The sequence below is a fragment of the Mustela putorius genome, unplaced genomic scaffold, assembly GCF_011764305.1.
Source record: "Mustela putorius furo isolate JIRA1106 unplaced genomic scaffold, ASM1176430v1.1 tig00003853_pilon_pilon_pilon, whole genome shotgun sequence".
Taxonomy (NCBI): Eukaryota; Metazoa; Chordata; class Mammalia; order Carnivora; family Mustelidae; genus Mustela; species Mustela putorius.
The window spans coordinates 319,173-339,965 of NW_025422005.1; the positions used below are offsets into that span (position 1 = coordinate 319,173).

Genomic DNA, 20,793 nt, shown 5'->3' on the forward strand with positions numbered 1-20,793 from the left:
GGAAGCCACCTGGCCACAAACGTTCCAAAATCATTTTATGAGCTTTTTTCTCAACAAAGAAATGAAGCTAGGCGAACTCTATCTTAACGTACATCAGTGAGATTCTCGTCACAAGTGCTTGTGTTTTCGGAGCTGGAACGTCGTGGCAGGAACCCCCCGCAGCCGGCGCAGGCCCCCCGCAGAGCACACGCCAACGCAAGGCCAGCGGGGAAGGGGCAGGGGCCGCGCTGCGCCCCGCAGCGTGGTGAGCCCGCAGGGCCCCGATGTGCCCAGTGCCCGGAAGTCAGACGCCCGCGCGGGGGGCACCGGCCCGCAGCAGCACCGGCCCGGGCCGGCCGCTCAAGCGCACCTGGGGCAGGGCTGGACCGGCGGCGGCAGCCGGGCCCGGGGCTGGGGCTGGGGGTGGGGGTTGCGGGCTCAGAACTCCTCGTGCACGTTGCGGGCGTAGTCCATCAGCTTGCTGCCCGTGAAAAACTCGCTGTACTTGAGCACCTCCTCGGGCTCCAGGTGCTGGTTCTGGTTCTCGTCCGCGATGGCGATCATCTGCTTGGCCTCATTCAAGGCGTTGTACTCGTTCATGGGGTCCATGTAGTCCTACGGGGTTCCAGGCACCGGGTCAGCGCGAACCCCTGGCCACCACGGCCCTCCCCAGCGCGCCCGCTCCCTGGCAGCACGAGGGCCATCGACCTCGAGTCTCAGCTCCACCATGACGCCAGAAGTCCACACCTGGTGACGAGGCCGTGAGACACCCCCCTCCCCACCGCCAAGCAGACGCCCCTGCCCCCCACGGATGCCCTGTCAGTGAGGTCAGCGCCTCTGGCCTCAGGGAAGTATCTGCATGGCTCTGACCCTGTCACCAGCCTCAGAAAGCAACGCCTTATTTAAAACACCCCACGGGCTAAGAGTACAGGAGGGATGTGGGCATGTTCTGGAATGTTCTGGAAGGCAAATACCAGGCTGGAAGTGGCTCAGGGCCAGACAGCCTTTGCCTATGTGGTGCCTGAGACTTGCCGCCTCCCGTCCTCCTCAGGGCACTCCTGCTGCTTCCTTCCTGGAGGGGCCGGCCAGAGGGCCAGTAGCCTTGAGTGGCTGCGGGAGCCTGCCCGTGGGTCACACGATGCCCGGATACAGGCATGGACACGGACTCAACGAGCCGCCGTTCAATGCTCGAAGCAGATGTGCGCCAGCTATCAAGAGGATCAGAGAATTCTGGTGCAAAGACAGTGAGTCATGCAGTGACGGGGAAAAACAAGCCCACACAGCACCCACACGGCACCGGCAGAAACACTCAGGGGAAGATGGATTCCAGCACGGCCTGCACCCCCGGCGCGCCAGCATCTCACCCGCTGCCCACTGGGGAGCGGCTGCTTGGAGCCAGAAGAGGCCGAGGCATCCCAGGCACCCTGGCCGGGGGCAGGCCAGCACTTCACTGGCCCAAGCACCCCAGGTGACCACGCTGCCCAGTGACTGCCCCTCCCCTGCGCGTGGGGAGCTCCTCCAGGGGCCACCAAGTGTTATGACGAGGAGCCGACACTGCTGTCCGTTCCCCCACAGCCCCTCGCCTACCGCACAGCTGGAAGCCTGGGGATCTGGGCCCCAACTCAGGGTGGGGGGAGGGCGGTGCCCCCCCAGGCACCTGCACTCACCTCCAGCTCAGCCATGGTCACGATCCCATCATGGTTGGCGTCGATCAGTTCCTCAAACTCTTTTTTTCGGTCTCTGACCCAACTGTCATCGATGTCCTGGCCCTGCTGGTTCTCCACTGTGCCGACGGGCAGAGAGATGAACTCGGGCAGGGAGAGCTGCTTGTCGCCGTCCTGGTCTGCAGCATAGGGGAGTGAACACTCAGACTTCACGCGGACGTGGGACCACCTGGGCCCACCCAGAAGAAAGTCAACCGAAAGAGGTTACCTGCCAAATTTTCAGTGTGTTAAATTTTAGCCTAAAGCTGTTTTAGGTACGTCTCACCTGACCTGCTCGAGAGCCTGGCCGAGGCCAGATGGCCCAGGACAAGGCCTGACGTCCCCACACCACTGTGGGGCCCCACAGCCTCCAAGACCCCCAGGCCGACCCCTGCCAGGAGCACTGCTGCAGGGGTACAGCGGGCTCCGCCCTCCAGCCCAGCCACCAGCGGGGAGCCCCCCACACTCCCCCGCAGGGCAGGGTCCCAGGCCAGGCCTCACCCAGGTCTCGGACGATCTCCTTGGCCATGAACTTGAGCATGCCGCGGCTGTGCTCAGGATGCAGGAAGGACAGGAACTCGTCCTCGGTCAGAAGCAGATCCGAGGGGGGGCTGTCCGCCTGGTACCAGCGGTCCTTGAGGTTCTCCAGCACTTCCTGTGCTGAGAGAGGCATCCCCATGAGGACCCAGGACAGCCGCCCGTACCTGAGAAGCTCTGAGACACGCCGCCTGGGAAGGCTGGCTTAGGACACGGGTGAGTGCGGCCAAGGGCCTTGCTGCTCGATGGAGAGCTCAGCCCTCAGCATCCTCAGGGAGACAGACGGTGCAGAGGCCACCAGACCCAGACCCTCCTAAGTACAGGGGCCTACCCCCTCCGTGGACAAACCCAGACCCCCTAAGACACGGACTCCTCCCTCAGCCAGGCACACACGGGCGCAGACCCCCAGCCCCCGCCCCGTGCAGCCCCAGCCTCGGCTCACGGCTGCCGTTTGCTCCCGGGTGGGTGGAAGCACCGGGTGGATGGACTCACCCGGCCCCTACAGAACGAGGCACACCTCGTTCCTTTCCACCTCTTGTATACACGCCGCACACAGAGGGCAGGGCCCTGGAGGAAAACCCGGCTTCCAGATATGACTCAAGCATCCCCAGACTGGCACACCCCCACTCTTCCTCCATGGGAAGGCCTAGCATGGGGAGTGGGGCCCAGAGCTTGCCCCCACAGCCTCAGAGGCTCCGTGACCGTCCAGGGCTTCAACAGGGCGGAGTGGCAGAGGCCGGCCAAGCAGGAAGAGCCGAGGCACCGAGATCTGTCCACGCCCTCACTGTAGCCTCTGGAAACAGGGGCGCCCAGGCCTTGGCCCATCGCAACAGGGACACAGCTGCCTCCCGCACAGCATCCGCCCCCTCGAGTCTCAGTACCTTCTGATGCACAGGAGATCCCGTGGTGACCTACTTTTAATGGCAAACCCACCTAGCGGACGGTGGCAGCAAGCGGCGCTCCTGCCCGCCACGCATGGGGACAGGCCCAGACTCTATGCCTGACAAAGGAAGGTCCATGTAACTCCAGCAGCTCAAGCACCTCGACATGAGCTCACTGGAGACTTAAGTGGGTGCTGAGACCAGCAGCAGATGACCACGAAGAGGAGGACACACAAGCAGGACGCGCGGCTCCAGCAGCTGGAAGGAGGCGGCCACCCAGCCCTGCGAGCCCGTCTGCGAGACTGGGGACAGCAGCCCCATGAGCCCCAGGGAGGCACATGGCCTCTCAGTGCCCGCCTGCGCTCCCCGGGCCTCCCAGACCCTCAACACTGCTATTCACTTCCAATGCCCAGACCTGCTCACCCCATCCAAACGGAAGAAGGAATGAGGAGCCTTGAACACGAGTGAGATGAAGGAGTCAACAGGTAGGCTGAGGCAAGAGAGTTCATGCCCCAAAGGACGGGTCCTGACCCCAGGCACACCCGGAGGAAACGTGCTGAAGACAGACCAGGTCCCGAGAGCAGCCAGGGCCAGAGCGCTGGCAGCCCACGCCCAGCAGCCACCCCAGAGGCTGCTGCCAGATGCCCTACACCGGCAGGAGGACAGGGGCCCCCCAGAGCCCCCCGATGCTTCCAAATACTACCTTCAGGGGACAGCCGGAACGACAGGACAGACCATGGAAATGCAACACGGAGAAAGATACGAGAAAGGCAAACCACCATTTCAGAAAAAAAAATAATCACATTCAAGGCACAGACTTTCAAAAGGACAGAAGTGCAATCCTGGACGGTGTCCCGGAGAACTGGGCAAGGCCAGCCGGCGCCCAAGGGCACCCGCGCTGCTCAGGACAGGCGTCTGGTGCTGCTGGCCACACACGCGCCACAAACAGACTGAGCCCGAGCGACCAAGGTGTAAGACAGGGACGAGGTGCCTGTGACAGGCGGCCCCCGGAAGGACAGGTGGAAGGCTGCCGCCGCACACACTGTAAGACGCCGCAAGAAAAGGGTCCTACAGACCAGGGCGTCTCGTGCAAACGCGCCCCACGGAAGATCCGCAAATGAGACCCAGAAACACACAAGAAGAATCCCAGACCGTGAGCAGGCGGGACTCACCCCAGGCGCTCAGGTGGTTCAACACCCGAAAACCAGTTAACACGAACGTCCCAATGGGCAGAAGAAAAATCACACGATCCTATCAACGGGCGCAGAAAAAGCATGACATAAAATCCAATAGGCATTCGTGATTCAAACTCTGAGCACACCGGGAATAGAGGAGCAGGTCCTCCATGGGACAAAGAACACCTACAAAAACCCTACAGCTCATATCAGCTTAATGGAGAGAAAGCGGACGCTCTTCCTGTAAGATCAGAACAAGAAAAAGATGCCCCCTCCCCATTGCTTCCCAGCACTGCACTGGAGTCCCAGCCAACGCAAGATAAGAAAAGGAAATCAGAGACAGACAGCTGGGAAGGAAGAAACAGTCCGTGTTCACAGACGTCACAATCGCCTGCGTAGGAAATCGGAATCATCTGAAGACCGCAGGCCAGAAGGTTAGAACAGCCAGTCACCTCCCTGCGTGCCAGAAAGGCAGGCCGGGAATCAGGATTAAGGGCAAGCAGGAAAACACAAACAGAAAGAAAGAATGACTACAACCTACGGGGGACAGAGGGGTCCGGGCCATGAAACACCGGCGCCGACAGACAGGAGTGCCCACCGTCCACCCAGCAGGAGGCCCAGCAGCAGGGACACCTGCGGCACCGGGGCCACAAGCTCCCAGAGAAGACACGCCGGGACAAGGTGGGGATGATCCCAGCACTCAGAGGAAGGACAGGACACAACGGGCAGCACACCAAACCTGCCACCCAGCTGGGTAGGGGCCCAGGCGGCACCCAGCCACACTCCAGAAGCGAGCCGCCCCCGCAGCGCACTTGCTCCAGCACACGTGCCCGAGTTTCCCCCGGTGTCCCTGGGGAGGCCTCACACCTCCCGCGCCACAGGAGGGCAGAGCTCCGCGGCTGCTGGCTGGCCCCGCCCACCTCCACGTCCCTGGCACAGATGCAGCCCCCCAGGAGCCGGTCCTCACCCCCAGACCAGCCTCCCCCGCAGCTCCAGCCCCAGGGAGGCCCAGACCGCAGCCCCCCGCAGCACGCCCCGGGGAGGCCCAGACCGCAGCCCCCCGCAGCACGCCCCGGGGAGGCCCAGACCGCAGCCCCCCGCAGCCCCCCGCAGCCCCCCGCAGCCCCCGCAGCTCACTCTCCTCGCCGACTTTCAGCTCCTCCCCGCTCCTCAGCTTCTCCATGACTTCCTGCTCGCTGTGGCCTTTGCTCACCAGAAACTTCACCCTGTACTCGTCCCATGACACGTGGCCTGGAAGGGAAGGCCACGCTGCCAGGCTGTTCCCCCGCGCGTGGTTTTAGGAACAGCGAGGTCGCCGTGTTCACAGTAAGCCAGCCCCACAGGCACGTACAGCAAGGCAGGAGCGGCCCCCGCCCAGGCGCCCCCCGGCCCCACCGCCCAGACCCTCACTTCCTCTGCCCGCCGCGCACACCGCCCCCTCCTGCTGGCAGCCTCCCGTCCCCGCAGATGAGGGTGAGGTGGGCAGTACCGTCGCCATCGGGGTCCACGGCCTGGAAGTGCACCTTGCTCTCCTCCACGGCCTCCTGGAAGTGCTCCGCCGTCTTCTCCATGATCCAGCGCTGCATCTCCTTGGCACTGATCCTCCGGTCCGTGTTCACGTCCACCCTGCCGGCAGGGGCGCAACGTCAGACGGGGCCTCTAGAACCCGGGACAGGACAGACAGACAGACGGACCAAAGGGTGGCCAGCGGGGCTCCACCGTCACGAACACAGACACACTCTGCCCAAAGGTGACGCCGGAGCCGTCCGCGGACAGCGGGGCTGGCAGGGCAGCCCAGCACCACTCCCCCACAGTCCGGGGCCGGGGGGGAGGCCAGACTCGGCCCTCACTCACAACAGGCGGCCCCGTCAACCCACATGGACATGCCCAGACACTTGGCACGGGACCAGAACTGTGACGCCAGAGCACAGCCACGTTTCACACACGGGTACCGACGGCTCCGTGGAGGAACAAATGTGGATGCAAGCGTGTGTGCACACGCATTAGCAGTGCCCACGGATGCAGTGGCTCACACACACGTGGGCAGACTAGCCCGTATGGGCCTGACCTAACACACCTACGGACACACCCGTCACCCGGCCCCGCCCTCCGGGAGGCCCACCGGCAGGGACACCAGTGCCCAAATTCCGGCTTCTACACACCGTCCACCCGGAGCTCAGGAGCTCCTGTCAGTCTCATTCCTGGAACCGAGCACCATGAATCCTGGGTCCCGGCACACGACTGGGCGACCGTGCCACCGACACCCTGGGAGCCCGGACCCCACCGGGCCTGTGCTGGGCAGACAGCCTCCCAAGGCATGGGCCCCCAAGACCTGTGGACCCCGCCCAGGCCCAGCACCCGGCCTGCGTGAGCTTCAGGCCCAGCACACGCCAGCTAGACTCTAGCGGCCCCCCAGGCCTGGGCGCCTACTTGGAGAAGAGGACCATCAGCTTTCTCCTGCTCCTCCGCGGCTCTGCATCCTCCTCAAACCCGTCCATGTCCTTCCCCAGGAAGACCTCCTGATGGAAGTCCTTGTTGAGGTGCCCGTCCATCTCCAGCTTCACCCCGTTCAGGTGGTCCGGGGGCAGGAGCTCAGGCTCATCCTTGCTGCCGGCTCTCTCCCGAGCAGAGGAGTGGTTGGCAGGCCGCGCAGACACATCCATCAGAAGGATGACCCCCAAGAGCCAGAGGCAGTGAGGAGCCAGGCCGCGGAGGGGGACCCGCCCGCGCGCCATGGCCGCCCGGGTCCGGACTGCAGGACGGGCTGCAAGTGCGGCCAGGAGCTGGGGAGAGAGGGCAGGCAGGTGAGGAAGGGAGACCTGGGGCCACAGCCTCCCCGCCACCCCGGCACGCAGGAGGCTCCAGCATGCAGTGCAGGTCCGTAAAGAAGACACGGCCACGGTCCAACGGCGCGCCGGCCGGTCCTGCTCTACAGAGCCGTCTGCTTCACGACCTGAGATGCAAGCTCTTGCTTTACAAGACACACACTGGACACACTGTTTCCTTTTCCAAAGATGCCCACCCAGGGGCTGCCCAGCACCACTCACCCTACCCCCTTCCAATGCCCACAGTCTCCCTCCACCCCCCCCGGCTTCGGGACAGGCCCGAGTCATGGTAACTCACTCTCCAAACCCAACTCAGCATTTACGAGCTCTGTGACCTTGGCTAAGTCCCCGGGCCTCCCTGCCTGTTTCCGCCCTGAAACGGGAAGCCCCCTCTCCCACCCCAAGGCTTTGTGACGACTGGGCCTGGTGCCAGCAAATGCCCAAACCCACCCACCAGGGCACCAGCCTTTTCCTACCTTTCCTTCTCAATGGCCTCTGCAGGCGCACACGTGCACACACACACACACTCAGCAAGTACACACACGCACACTCATATGCACATGTGCGCATGGATACACACGCATACATACACGTGTGCGCACGGGCCCCAAGGCCACATGCGCCCGTGCCCAGCACTGGGCCACCCCGCCGTCTCCCACGTCTGGCTCCTTCCACACAGGCCACCTGTTCTCCCTCTCACCTTCCAGTTTCCTCCAGATCCCTCTGGAGTGGCCTGGAATCCCCTGCTGGCTGGCGCCAGAACAGGGCCCAGCTGCCCGCTCAGGTCCCTGCTGGGCTCCTCATGGACCTTCACGCCCCACACTTCCCAAAAGGGACTCCAGCTCCTTCTCGCCCTGTCCATGACCTGTTCCTCTCATAGTCTGTCCGCCTGGCAAACACCGAAGGTCCTCTCAGGTACAGCTGAGGCCCTCCCCTCCTCGGACCGTCTTCACGGAGAGGAGCAGCAGACGGAAGCCCACCAGCTCCCAGGGTCCAAAGGTGGTGGCCGTGGACATGCTTGCCACAGGCCAGAGTGCCACCTGCTGCCAAGCTGGGGCACGGAAGGAAGCACAGGGCCACTCTTCAGGCAGAGCAGAGGTCAGAGCCGGCCAGCAGCACTGCCACCACACCCCGGCCTGAGGGCACACAGCACTGGACCAGGGGCTCCAGCGGGCTGGACACCACCCCCTGCTTATCTGGTGCTTCCTCTTGAACCTGCACAGCATTACTCACCCGCCAGCTGACACCTTTACGCACTGGCCTCCAAACCTGACCACTATCTGGGTTTTTCAACAAGACTTTGCTCTCGGAACTCCTCCGTCTCATTCCTCAGGCGAAGCAATCCTCAGAGGGCAGCGCCCATCTCTCTTTCCAGCTGTGTGGAGCCTGCCGGCTGCCCCAGGCCGTCCTCTGGGCTTGGACTGCCCTGAATCACACGTACTGGAACGCCACACGCTACCCAACCCCACCGTCCCAGCAGCTGTCACACTGTCCACACAACCCAGTGAACCTGTTCAGGGGTTTCTGCCACACCGCAATACGTGTGTTCCTGAAAACGTCGGTGCTCCGCAAAAAGGCACAACAAAAGCACAGGGCCCATGGGAACAACTCAGGGGATGTGTCTTAAGACCCAAACAACTCGATCGAACGGGCCAGGAAGAAACCAGTCAGTGGTGGCCGGCGAGGGTCCCGCAGACTCAGCACGCAGCTCTCGGCGGCTACTAAACTGGTGAAGATGCTGGGCACAGATGCCAAGAGGGTGCCAGTGGGACTGCCCCTAAGGTGGGCCCAGGAGGACATGCAGCACCTGCAAGGCCTGCGGCCAGCAAGGTTTCCTTCCCTGCGAGAGCGTAACTCTACCCCTGGCCCCAGCTCTCCTGGCTGGGCAAGTGCTGCGCAACCAAGACGACCTCCCCTGACACTAATACCGCCCTGGCCCGTGGTGGCCGTGAGAACACGCATCATGTCCAAACACACGGCGCTCTGCTCCCTGAAAAGACAAAGTCAAGTCCTTCCTTATCTTCAGGTCTAGGACAGGACGTTCTGCACAAAAGTAGCCCCAAAACACTCGCGCAGATACCAGGACGTCAAGTGAGGCTCGGAGCACAAACGCAGCCCCTCAGCCGCTCAGCTCCCCCCCCCCCCCCGGCCTGCCCTTCCCCCTCGCCCCCGGACGGGCCTGGCAAAGGCCAGGGGCCTGGCTGGCGGGCCCGGGAGTCCCCGTCTCCCAGAAGCGACGTCCGCGGAGGGGGCAGCACCACCTGGGGGCCCGGCGGGGTGCAGGCGGCGCTTCTCGGCCATCCCGGTGGGGTCCGTGCTGGCGGCCTCCCCCTGACCTGGCCGACCGAAAGGCAAACGCGTCGCCTGAAAGCGCAGTCGCCGCTCTTAGGAGTCGCGCCGAGAGCGTCGGTAACGGCCACGGGCCGAACCCAAGGCCAGGGGCGTTCCACGCACGGCTTCCAATCTTCCCCAAGTCCCAGCCACTGGATCGCCTCCTGCGGACGAGGCGAGCGAGGGCCCCTCGCTGGTAACTGCCGGGATCCACCCGACTGCCCCGCCGACCGGCCTCCGTCAGCCTCAGTTTCCCCAGCGGCAGCCGTCGGTGAGGGCCGAGAAGACACGAGCCCAGGCTCCAGCGGCCCGGGGGAGCCTCTGCAGGCCTCCCGGCGCCCCCGACCCGGGGCCCTCACTCACCGGCCTCCCTCCCCTCGCCCAGGATCGGCCGAGCGGGGCCCGAGCGCCCGTGACGCCTCCGACGGGACGCTCCTAGGCCGCGGCCATCTTTCTTCCGGGAAAAGGCGGACCGGGAACGGCGCTGCGCGGGGGCGACGTCCCCGCGACGACGCTGGCGCCGCCATTTTTCCTCTGGGCGGAAATAGCCGCGCGGACGCCGCGCCCCCCGGACAACCAATGAGAAGGGCGCGCGCGCCCACGTGACGAGCGGCCCCGTGACGGGCAGCCCACGGCCCTCCGCCTCCGCCGTCGTCGGACGCGACCTGCGCGCCGGCGTCGGGGCCTCGGGGGCGCTTCCCGCGCGCGCGCGCCATGAAGCTGCTGCGGCGCGCGTGGCGGCACCGGACGGCGCTGGGCCTGGGCGGCCTGGCGCTCTGCGGCGCGGGGCTGCTCTACCTGGCCCGCTGCGCCGCCGACGGCCCCCGCCCGCCCCCCGGCCGCAGCCCCCCGGCCGCCGAGCCCGCGCGCGCCGCCGCCTTCCTGGCCGTGCTGGTGGCCAGCGCGCCGCGGGCGGCCGAGCGGCGCAGCGTGGTCCGCGGCACGTGGCTGGCGGCGGCGCGGCGCGGCGGCCCGGGCGACGTGTGGGCGCGCTTCGCGGTGGGCACGGCCGGCCTGGGCGCCGAGGAGCGGCGCGCCCTGGAGCGCGAGCAGGCGCGGCACGGCGACCTGCTGCTGCTGCCCGCGCTGCGCGACGCGTACGAGAACCTCACGGCCAAGGTGCTGGCCATGCTGGCCTGGCTGGACGAGCACGTGGCCTTCGAGTTCGTGCTCAAGGCGGACGACGACTCGTTCGCGCGGCTGGACGCGCTGCTGGCCGAGCTGCGGGCGCGGGAGCCCGCGCGTCGCCGCCGCCTCTACTGGGGCTTCTTCTCGGGCCGCGGCCGCGTCAAGCCGGGGGGCCGCTGGCGCGAGGCCGCCTGGCAGCTGTGTGACTACTACCTGCCCTACGCGCTGGGCGGCGGCTACGTGCTCTCGGCCGACCTGGTGCACTACCTGCGCCTCAGCCGGGAGTACCTGCGCGCGTGGCACAGCGAGGACGTGTCGCTGGGCGCCTGGCTGGCGCCGGTGGACGTCCAGCGCGAGCACGACCCGCGCTTCGACACCGAGTACAAGTCCCGCGGCTGCAGCAACCAGTACCTGGTGACGCACAAGCAGAGCCTGGAGGACATGCTGGAGAAGCACCAGACGCTGGCGCGGGAGGGCCGCCTGTGCAAGCAGGAGGTGCAGCTGCGCCTGTCCTACGTCTACGACTGGTCGGCGCCGCCGTCGCAGTGCTGCCAGAGGAAGGAGGGCATCCCCTGAGCCGCAGCGCAGCCCACCTACCACACGTCACACGGCGCTGGAGGGAGGCCAGGACACACGCCTCAGGAGGTGGCCCGGCAGCCAGGGGGCCTGGGGCCCTCCCACTGGCCTTAGATGGGCACAGCTGACCGGTTCTGGCTAGTCACCCAGAATAAGCCCAGCCCTCTAGGGGGCCAGGTGTACTTGGCGAGCAGCAGTGGACAGCTTCTAGGTCCCAGCTCCGGGGCACACCCAGGCCTGTGCACCCCAGGGGCCACCATGGAGCCTCACGCCTGTTCTGGGTCTTGCCAGGGCAACACATAAGGTCCAGGCAGAAAGGTCCTGTCCCTGGATCTCAGCCTGCATGGGCCTAGACTGGGAGGATTCCTGGCTTTGAGGGGCTTGCACAGTCTGCCCCCCCGACCCTGGCTGTCCTCTACCAAGGGCGAGGAGAGTGGCCAGAGGCTGGAGCCCACAGGCACTTGCAGACACTGGCCCCAAGACATCTGGACTTGTTCTGAGGTGGGGATCCTGTGACGGTCAACACAGGCTGTGGTTGACCGTCCACCTGGGAAGTCCCCGCCCAGAGAGCTTTGGCTGCAGGGACCTGACCCTCCGGCCCTTGCATGTTCCAGCTGAGCTGTGTGTTGCGCCCAGTGGCTTTTATCAAAATCGCTGCAGTTTGTGGGTTAGGTTACCTTTTCTGTTCCGTGTTGATGTCTTCGGTCACGTGGCATTGACTGAACCGTGTGTCCGGCTCTTCTGCTTCAACGGTATCTTCGTCTTCGTTGCTTTAGAGTGAATTCGCGGTCAATGTCATTCGGCGTTAGTCTGTGATGTATAAATACTGTAATTTGTGTAGATAGGGTTTAAGTACAAGTGTGTGGGTCTTGTACTTTTTAAATTATTTAAGGGAAGACTTTTCTATATAACTTGGGCTTTGTGGATTAGTCTGTTTTGACAGCTGGAGTTGTAGACTCGTTACTGCCTGTGTGTTTAAATGCGGAAGAATTCTAAAACTCCGTTTGTCTTCCCAGTTGACACAAAAAGTCAGTCCCATTGTTTCCTTCTGAAAAGACTTTCCTTTAAAGGGTTCCTCGTGGCCATGCAGGGGCAGGCGTTTCTCACACACGCATCTACGCATCTGTTGTTTTAGACTCTGGGCCCAAGTTCCCAGAATCTGAGCCCTCGGAAGCATCATGAGGTTTCCCACATTCTGTCTTAAGAAATCGGGCTCTGCCGGCCGGCACGTCCTTTTGGAGACAAAGCGCGTGCGGCCTCCGGGCTGACGGCCTCACGTCCACTCACACATCTTCAGAAGATCAGGGTTTCTTTTTTCCCATTAAATGTGAAAAATGAGTGCTATGGTCATCACAAAAGTCAAATAAAGAGGCTCCAGGACAGCCGTGAGCCCTCCTGTCCGCGCAGGGGTGTGTGTTGCTGCACATTCCTACTCTGGCGCCTGCGCTGGGTCAGCTGCTGGTGCTGCTGGAGCCTGTAGTCCGCTTGGGCACAATGCGGGACGCGGGGAGCGAATCTCCGGCTTGCCCTTTCATTGTCTTTCCTTTGTGTTCTCAGGCCATGGGTCTTAAGAGCAGGTGCCTTGGTGCCCTTGGGCCGCGGTGAGAACCCTGCAGACAGGCGAGCTTAAGCACCAGACACGTCTCCCTCTCAGTTCTGGAGGCTGGCGGCTCAGAGTGCCCGCGGGGCCGAGTGCTGGTGAGGACCTGCTTCCTGCGGCACAGGTGGCCACCTTCTCGCTGCGTCCTCATGGCAAGAGAGAGCCAGAGCAGGCTTCCCGGTGTCCCTTTTTACAGGGACACTAATCCCACTGGAAGGCCCACCGTCTGGACCTCAGCTGACCCCAGCTCCAAATACTGTCACGTGGGGGGTTCAAGTTCCAATTTACATTTTGGGGGATACAGTCAGTCATTGCAGATTTGGGTTATTTCTGATTAAAAGTAGAATACCCAGAATTTGGTATCTTGGGCCGGAAAGGGTGCTCCTGTGGTTGCAGCTTTCCTGTGTTTAGAAGGTAGAACCCGGGCCTGTGATCGTCAGGGGAATGTGGGCTTTCTGATAGCTGCCTCGAAGCAGGCTCGACTGCCCCCTGTGAACAGGTTTCTAAGACAAGGATTCATGAGAGGGTCCAGGTTTGAGGACCCTGGGGTGAGCAGACGGGACCCTGCCGGCCATCTTCACCTGGACGTCTTGTCTGACCTCGGGGCTATGGGACGAGTCGGCATGTGCGTGTCTCTGTTTCTCAGACGAGGAGACTGTGCTTGGACAGACCAGACAGCTTGCTGGGGCCACATGCCGGTGGCAGAGCCAGGCTCCAAGCCGAAGGCTGGACCTCCACACCCCCACCCAGCAGCCACAGTCCTGCTGTGGCTTCCAGGTTTCTCCAGGGTGGACCCAAGGGAAAGCAGGGCCCCGAAGTCCAAGACCTAGTAACAAAATCTAAAAATCTAGGCGTGTCTCTTTGGAGGAGGGGGTCCCTGAGCGTTGGCAAGCAGGTGAATCACAGGGAAGGGCCCGTGTGCGGCCAGGTGTGACCGAAATGGAAACTTTGTGTTGTTCAACCTAAATCATTAAATTTCAAGACAGCCAACCAGATGCTGGGCTGATGGTGCGTCGCTGCTGCGGTTGTGATGTCAACATTCAGACCCCACACTGGGGCTAAAGGCCAGGAGCCCCTCCCTAGAGGGACCCTCTGGCATCACCGTGTCGTGGCCCCAGGGCACGTGGGTAGAGCCTGCACTCCTCCGGTCTGGCGGGCGTTCCCCAGGTCGGGGTACCCTCCCTCCCCTACCTCCCACCCACTCAGGGCTCCCCACTCTCTGGACGTGTGTGCCCTATAGTGAGCTCAGGCTCTCTGGCTCTTGGGAGATGGGGAGTCTGACCACTGGACTGGTTTTATGGGAATTTAGGATAAAGGACCACTAACCTGTCTCCCAGCCAGACTGGTACGTACCAGCGGCCGACAGAGCCCACCCAGCAGCGCGTTGGGACCAGGTGGGCATGGGGTGTCCGGCACCACCCAGGGGACAGCTCTCCTCCGGGGGGGCCCTCGTCCTGCCTGGCCTACCCTAAGGCCAACGTGGAGAGCCCTGGCCACAGCCCTTTCACGTTCCTGAGAAAAGAGGAAGAGATGGGGGCGTTGAGCCTGAGCGCCTTGGCCAAGGTCCCAGGGCTAGAAAATGGGAGAAATTTCAGAAATCCTGGCAGTAACAGGAGGAATCTCCTGGGAATTGTGCCAAGCAAGAAGTCCATCCCAAAAGGTTGCAAACTGGGTACCTCCATCTCCATGACATTCTCGAATGGTCACGGTTCTAGACGCGGAGGACGGATCAGGGCTGCTGGCCAAGGTGGGGTCAAGATGTGGAGTGGAAGGGGCCGTGGCTGGGTTCTGGGGGTGGAGCTGCCGGCACCTGGGTTGGATGTCCGTGTCCTGCTTGTGATACTGTCCGGTGGTTCTGCAAGACTCTACCACCGGGGGAGCCTTGGCAAGGGGCGTGGCACCTCTGGCACAGCTGCCTTAAATTTGCATTATCACAAAATTTAACATTTAATATAAAAATAATTACGTCACTAATTCCAATATAAGAGCAACGTGGGACCTGAGAGAGAGACCGGAGAGGGCAGGGTGCCCTAGGGTGGCCGGGCCCAGGAAGGGCCCACACAGTCATGCTGGGGAGGCGAGCAGGGCTCCCAGAGGCCGGTCACGAGCCCTGTGGCGGGTGGGAGCTGGTGCGCTACCCCACCATTGGCCCTGCCCCCCCCCCAGATCTGAGCCAAGATCCCCACCCCCTTCCCTGCCCCCCCAGGCCCCCTAAAAGCCTGGGGGACAGAGTTGGCAAGAGCGGAGAAGGATCAGGGACATGGTAGGAACTGAAGGAGGGGAGGCCTGCGGTGTGGTGACTGCCCTGGGACACACACCTGCTGGAGGAGACCACACGCCCACCCACAGGCTCACAGGCTCATGGTTGAGCCCTAGACCCGCACAGCTCCTGGCGCCCGCCGGCCCTCATCCCTCCCAGCTGCATGCGCATCACAGGCCCCTGCCTCTGGCCGGTGGGCCTCCCAGGGCTCAGCATAGACCCTGCCTTGCAGGGGCGGGTCTCCCTTTGCCCAGCACCTGGCCTGGACGACAGGGTCCTAGAGTGGCCGGAAGGGGCTGGCTGCTCCTGGCCAGAACCTGCAGGGTCTGACCGGGACGGCCGGTGTGCCCCTCAGCCCCCACCTGACCCCGGGACCTGGGTCCCCTTGTGAGACCACTGCTTTTCGTTGTCTGGGGCTGAGGGAGCGCATGGCCGCTGGCCACAGACGGGCTTCAAGCAGGCCAAGCATCCAGCCCTGCTCAGGACAGCCAGAGGAAGCGCGGAGAACCACCACGTTCAGAGGCACCGGGGCAGCAGCAGCTCAGTGGAGACTGAATCACCCTAACTGGCTCCGGGGTGCTTGTGCTCTGGGCAGGAGAGAGGCTTGGGTTGTCTGTCCCTCCTACTAAGGATGCTCTGGGTTAGGGCTGCTGCCGCTCCTGCCCTGAGTCCGGGAAGCCGGCTGAAGGCCTGTGTCAGTCCTGACACCAGGACCTGGCCTCAGAACGAACAGTAGGCTCTCGAGGGGTTGCAGTCCAGGCCCTGGGGATCTCCTCATTCTTGGGGCCCTATGGCCCTCCACTCTTGGGTCACCTCCCAGCCTCCACCCAGAGGACCCTCCGCACAGCCTTGGTTGCTGAAACAGCCCCTTCCCCTGTCACCTGGCCTCTAGGGGCTCCCCTGCTTCTTCAGGGCCAGGGTGGGCTCACTGCCAGCCTGGGCTACCCCGGAGTTCCTGCCCCACACACACACACCTGGTCCCACTCACCCCCAAAACTCTCCTCTGACCCTGCCCCATTCCCAGTCCTTCCTGACCCCTGTCTCCCCACCGCGCCCCATTCCCCCTTTCAGACCCTCACACCCTGGAAGAAGCCCCCGCAGACCATCCGACCCTCCCAGACTGCAGCCAGGTGACCCTGCTGCACTGAGGGCTTCAGAGACCCCAGAGCAACCTCCCACCCATGGGTCCTGAGGCCACATGCCCAGGGCAACGTCCTCTGCTGGGTATCACTGGGGCGGCCACCCCTTCGTCCCCAAGGATTCCGAGCCTCCCCCACTGTGGGGTCCCACTGGAGGTTGTGCAGTGGGTGGGGCGGCCTGAGTGGTGGCGGGAGGGGGCGGGAGACGAGACCTCAGGCCTTTGTTCCAGCTGCCGTGACCGTGACCAGGAAACTCAAGCCCGCCCCCCCCATCCAAGGCCTGGGGTTGCAGGGATCAATCCCCTAGACCCCGAGGGGCCCAGAACAGGACCGATTAGCAGCTCTGTGGGGCTAGGAGAGGACCAGGAGCACCTGTTCGGGGAGGTCCCAGGGATCTGGAATGGCATCCGGATGCCAGCCTCAAGGGGGCAAATCCAAAGACTGGGCAGAGGTGTGCCCCGCCTCCAGTCTGAGCACCAACAGGGGCCCAGGGGTCCATCCATCCTGTCCAGCTGGTGGGGTCCCGGAGAGAGGACCAAGCCTTTGTGGGGCATCAGCCAAGCTGCTCTCAGCAGACGGGCTTCTGCGGAAGCTGACCACGGGGACAGAGTAACTCCCGCATCCCTCTTCACACAGACTTGAAGCCTTCACCCAGGCCATCTCGGGAGTGGGGCATGGGGGGCCCAGGAAGTGATGAGGGTCAGGGTCTCTACAGAGCAGTCTCCACCTGGGCTTGGAGATGAAAGCCACCCCAGAACACACCCACCCCCAGCCTAGGAAGGGGACCCTGGCCGCTGAGTGGGCAGCCAGAGTTGAAATCTGGGGAGGCCTGAGCCGGTGGGAGCGGTCGGGGAGGCAAGGGGCAGCCCCTTGGTGGCCACTCAGCAGGACAGTCAGGGGCCCTCCCACACACATCTGTGGCCCCTGCCCACGCAGGGGTGGGGCCCAGAGTGGCCTCCATGCACAGGTGTCCCTGTACCCCTGGCCCCAGGTCCCTGCACTTCCCGGGCTCACAGCCCTAGACCCCTCCGGCTACAGGCAGCAGGTTGGCCAAGCAGCGCTCCTGTTGCTGGGTGGTGGCCAAGGCCAGGGAGAAGCCGGGGCCACAGAGCGGCCCGGACAGTGTACTGCTCTGTCCACCGGAGGGAGCGGGACCACAGCTGCTCCTGCTCCGTCCTCCAGAGAAAACACAGGCAGGGGTCACTGCCCGGGAAGCCCACAAAGACCCTCACCCAGACCTCACCTCCCACCGACCCAGGGCCTGACCCCGCCTGGCGACTAGAGGAGGAAGCAATCCAAGGCCTGCCCCTCCTTCCAGCGGCGTCCGCGGAGCCCCGAGACCCAACCCCCAAGGGGCCCCTGCACCCTGACAGGGGCGCCTGCTTGATGCTGCAAAGGGAGTGACGGATAGATGGCCAGAGCTGGCTCCAGCCCCCCGTGACAGCTCGTCACCCGTGTCGGGCCCTCCAGCCACAGGAGGAGGGGTCCGGCAGCCTCCTCGGGCCTCCTGGGGCCTGGCTCTGGAGCACCCTGCTACAAGGGACCCCCCGCCACCTCTGGCTGCTGGGGCCGTGGCAGGGAGGGGTTCCCGCCTACAGCAGGGCCGGGAGGCCGAGTGGCTGCTTCTGGACGGGCTGTACTTCAGAAGTGGAGTTTTGCTTGGCCCTCTGACACCTTTCCTGTTCCCTCCTGTTCTCGCCGCCCCCTCTCAGAGCCAGATTCCAACCGAGCAGCCTGGAGGGGCGGCAAGTGCGGGTGGGGGTCCCTCCTACCCTCGAGGCTGCCGGGGTGTGTGGCACATGCAGGCTGTTGCAGAACTGACGGGATCCCACCACAGGAACCCATGAGTCACTGCCCCGGAGCCGGGACTGCACCCCAAACCTCCTGAACAAAGGCCCTTTGTGCCCCAGCACTCCCCCCCACCCCGCCCCCAGGCCCGCCTGTGCACACCGTCACACTCCCGGCAGATGTGCCGATGGCAGCCGCGGGCACGGGTGTGGGTCAGGGCTGTGTGCTTGACCCCAGGTCGTGCTTCCCAGCCCTCCTGGACCCAGCTGCAGGCTGAAGGCCTCCACTCTTGGGTCAGCTCGGGTGCCTGGGGCTAGGCCCCAGCAGCTGGCTGACCCTAGGGCAGGACCCTCAGGTCATGGAGCGCTCAGAGCCCACAGGACACACTGGCCAAGCCCAGCCAGTGAGCAAGACCCAGGGAGGCCCCGTCCCACCGCCCCCCTGCTCCCCAGCTCGCCTCTGGAGGCCGGCCCGGCCTTGGATCCTCCTGTGTGCAGGATAGAGACCTTGGGGGAGATAAAGCTTCCTGTTGCCCCCAGGGAGCCTCTGCCCCAGGACAGTGTCCTGCAAGCTCCTCCTTGGGCGTGAGGAATCCCTGTCCCTGGCCACCATCGCCCAGCGTCCCCAGCCACCACAGTGAGCCCAGCTTGAGGACTGGCAGCAGCACTTCTCCGCCTCAGGGTCCAGCAGTCTTGTAACCCCCAGCACGGTCCAGCCAGCTGGCCTCCCTGACACCAAGGACGCCAAGCCCAGCCATTCACAACCTCAGCGACTGGTGGGCCCAGGGCTCCAGCCACGAGGTCCTGGACACCGGCCCTGTGTGTGCTTCCACGTGTCCCAGGTTAGCACAGACCGTCCTGGCCCCAGGCAGAGAGAGAGGCGACACAGAGACCCACGCCGCACATAGCCCTCCCAGAGACCCTCAGCAGCACTCTGCAGCCCCACCCCTTCAAGTCAGAGACCCCATCCGGGCCACCACCAGGTCAGCCCAGGGACAGACACACCCAAAGACATGAGTTGAGAAACTGCCACCCAGACCCCTGCACCCCCAGGCCAAATCTCGGTCCCTGGCCAAGGTCACAGGAGTCAGCACGACTGGTCTGGAAGTGAGAAACTCCCAGGTGTGCCGGGAGTTAATCCAGCTGGGGAGAGCTAGTTGCCCTTGAACGGTGCCCTCACCGGCCGCAGGCCCGACCCGAAGGGGTGAACTCAGACCCAAAGCTGGCCTGGCGGGGCTGTATGCTGACGCCCACACTTTTGCAGGGACCAGGGCCCAGGCTGGGGGGGGGAGCTCCTTCTGCTGGCCTCGCCCCATCCCAACCCTCAGCCCCCACAGAGAGGGAGAGGGAACAGGCAGCCTTCTCGCTCCCGGCCTGGACCCCTCCAACCCTGCCACAGACCTCAGGCGGGGCCTGGCCGCACAGCTGGCGGGGGCTCCTGGCCCCCAAGAGCACTGTCCCCCAAGAACAGATACCACACTGTCCCAAGCCAGATACCCACATTCCTGTCTGCTCTCAAACCAGACGAGCCCAGGGTGCTGGAAGGCCAGCCTGGGGCCCAACACCGAGACACCCCGACTCTCAGCGTCCCAGGACTACCGTGGGGCCCATCAGTGGCAGTCAGGCGATTGCCCGAAGACCAGGGCTCTGACTGTGCAGGGCTGGGGGACACCAGAGGAAGGCTGCCCCCTCCCTAGAGACCCTACCTAGCACAGCAAGGTACCGAGCCCTGTCTGGCAAGCTCCAGGGTCAGATGGAGGTTCTTGGAAGTGAGCCCCAAAGGAGGTTAGTGAAGGTCAGCCCATTACTTCCTGCTGCTTCAGGGCAGGGCTCATGGTCAAGGGTCAACCCGAAGCCATACAGAGCTGTGCGGCCCTCTGACTCTGGCCCCAGCTAGACGCTCAGGCCACCCCAAAACCCAGCTACAAAGCCAGCGACCAGTCCAGGTAAAGGTCCCCATCTCCCGGGCTCTCGCATTCCCTGGAGCCCCTGCTCAGGCTGGGCATCACTGTGAGGGCCCAGGGCCCCTTAGGGGGCTCCAGACCGCTGCCCAGACCCCAGGGAGCTCTTTGAACACCACGGTCGGGGTTGAGTGCAACAGGGCAGCAAGCTTCTTTCCACTGAAGGGCGTCCCAGGGGCTGCTCCGCAAGAATCTTCATCTCCCTTTCACAGAAGACAGCCTCCCTTCTCTCTGCGGGCTGCGTACCTGGGCTCTGGAAGGTGGGCTCAGCCTTGGGGAGCCTCACGCTGCATCCGCCCCTTGCTCACCCTGGGAGTCCACCCTGTGTCCATGGCGGCCTGACCCCTGGGCCCCCTCAGCTCACAACACTCAATGCCCTACGGCACCCACCACGGCCCGCCCCCGCCCACATGCCTTTGCTCCCAGTCCCTCAGCCATGGAGGCCCAAGTGGGGACAGCACATTCCAGGGAAATTACAGCTAAGTGGCTAATGACCTCTGATTAGGGGTGACAGAGACAGGGAGGAAGACCAGACAGACCTGGAGGCAGGTGCTGTCGAGCGGCGGCCCGGGCCCTGGCCACCTGCCCACCGCAGGCTCCGCGGGGCCTGTCCTCGCCTCTCATCTGTCCTCGCCCATCTGTCACTGTCTGTGGGCTCTGGGTCTGGGTCTCCATCTCTGTCATCACAGTCCCCAGAGCACGTCTGGATACCATGAGACCTGTCCCCTCCAGGACCCAACCCGGTCCAGGAGGACCTGGCATGGAAGGGACTGGCTGGCACGGAAGGACCTGTAGGAAGTGGGGAGCCCCCCGGACGCTGAGAGGCCCCAGGCACATCTGAGAGTCTGGCCGGGGCTGGCCATGGTCTCTCGGCATTTCCCGCCCCTTTCCCTTCTGTAAATGGGGGTCAG

General features: G+C 64.0%; 2 protein-coding genes across 2 annotated transcripts; one reads left to right on the forward strand and one right to left on the reverse strand.

Moving 5' to 3' along the window:
- Positions 1–18: 18 nt before the first annotated feature.
- Positions 19–9,930, reverse strand: SDF4 (stromal cell derived factor 4). The gene is made up of 7 exons (XM_004781308.3): positions 9,795–9,930; positions 6,706–7,058; positions 5,765–5,901; positions 5,413–5,526; positions 2,184–2,342; positions 1,647–1,822; positions 19–594 (listed from the first exon to the last, which is right to left on the reverse strand). The coding sequence occupies exons 2-7, from the start codon at positions 7,008–7,010 to the stop codon at positions 418–420; spliced, it is 1,068 nt and encodes a 355-aa protein (XP_004781365.1). The 5' UTR covers positions 7,011–7,058; positions 9,795–9,930; the 3' UTR covers positions 19–417.
- Positions 9,931–10,060: 130 nt separating this feature from the next.
- Positions 10,061–13,730, forward strand: B3GALT6 (beta-1,3-galactosyltransferase 6). Its single transcript, XM_004781351.3, has one exon. It carries the CDS (start codon positions 10,146–10,148, stop codon positions 11,133–11,135), a length of 990 nt encoding a protein of 329 aa, XP_004781408.2. The 5' UTR covers positions 10,061–10,145; the 3' UTR covers positions 11,136–13,730.
- The last annotated feature ends 7,063 nt before the right edge of the window (positions 13,731–20,793 follow it).

Bases quoted from the DNA above. Each gene is read 5' to 3' on its own strand.
- B3GALT6 (XM_004781351.3), top strand. From the start codon at position 10,146: ATGAAGCTGCTGCGGCGCGCGTGGCGGCACCGGACGGCGCTGGGCCTG.
- SDF4 (XM_004781308.3), bottom strand. From the start codon at position 7,010: ATGGCGCGCGGGCGGGTCCCCCTCCGCGGCCTGGCTCCTCACTGCCTC. The intron at 5,902-6,705 runs GTAGGCGCCCAG...CCCTGCCGGCAG, and splicing joins CTGATGGTCCTCTTCTCCAA to GGTGGACGTGAACACGGACC. The intron at 5,527-5,764 runs GTACTGCCCACC...CTTCCCTTCCAG, and splicing joins CGTGGACCCCGATGGCGACG to GCCACGTGTCATGGGACGAG.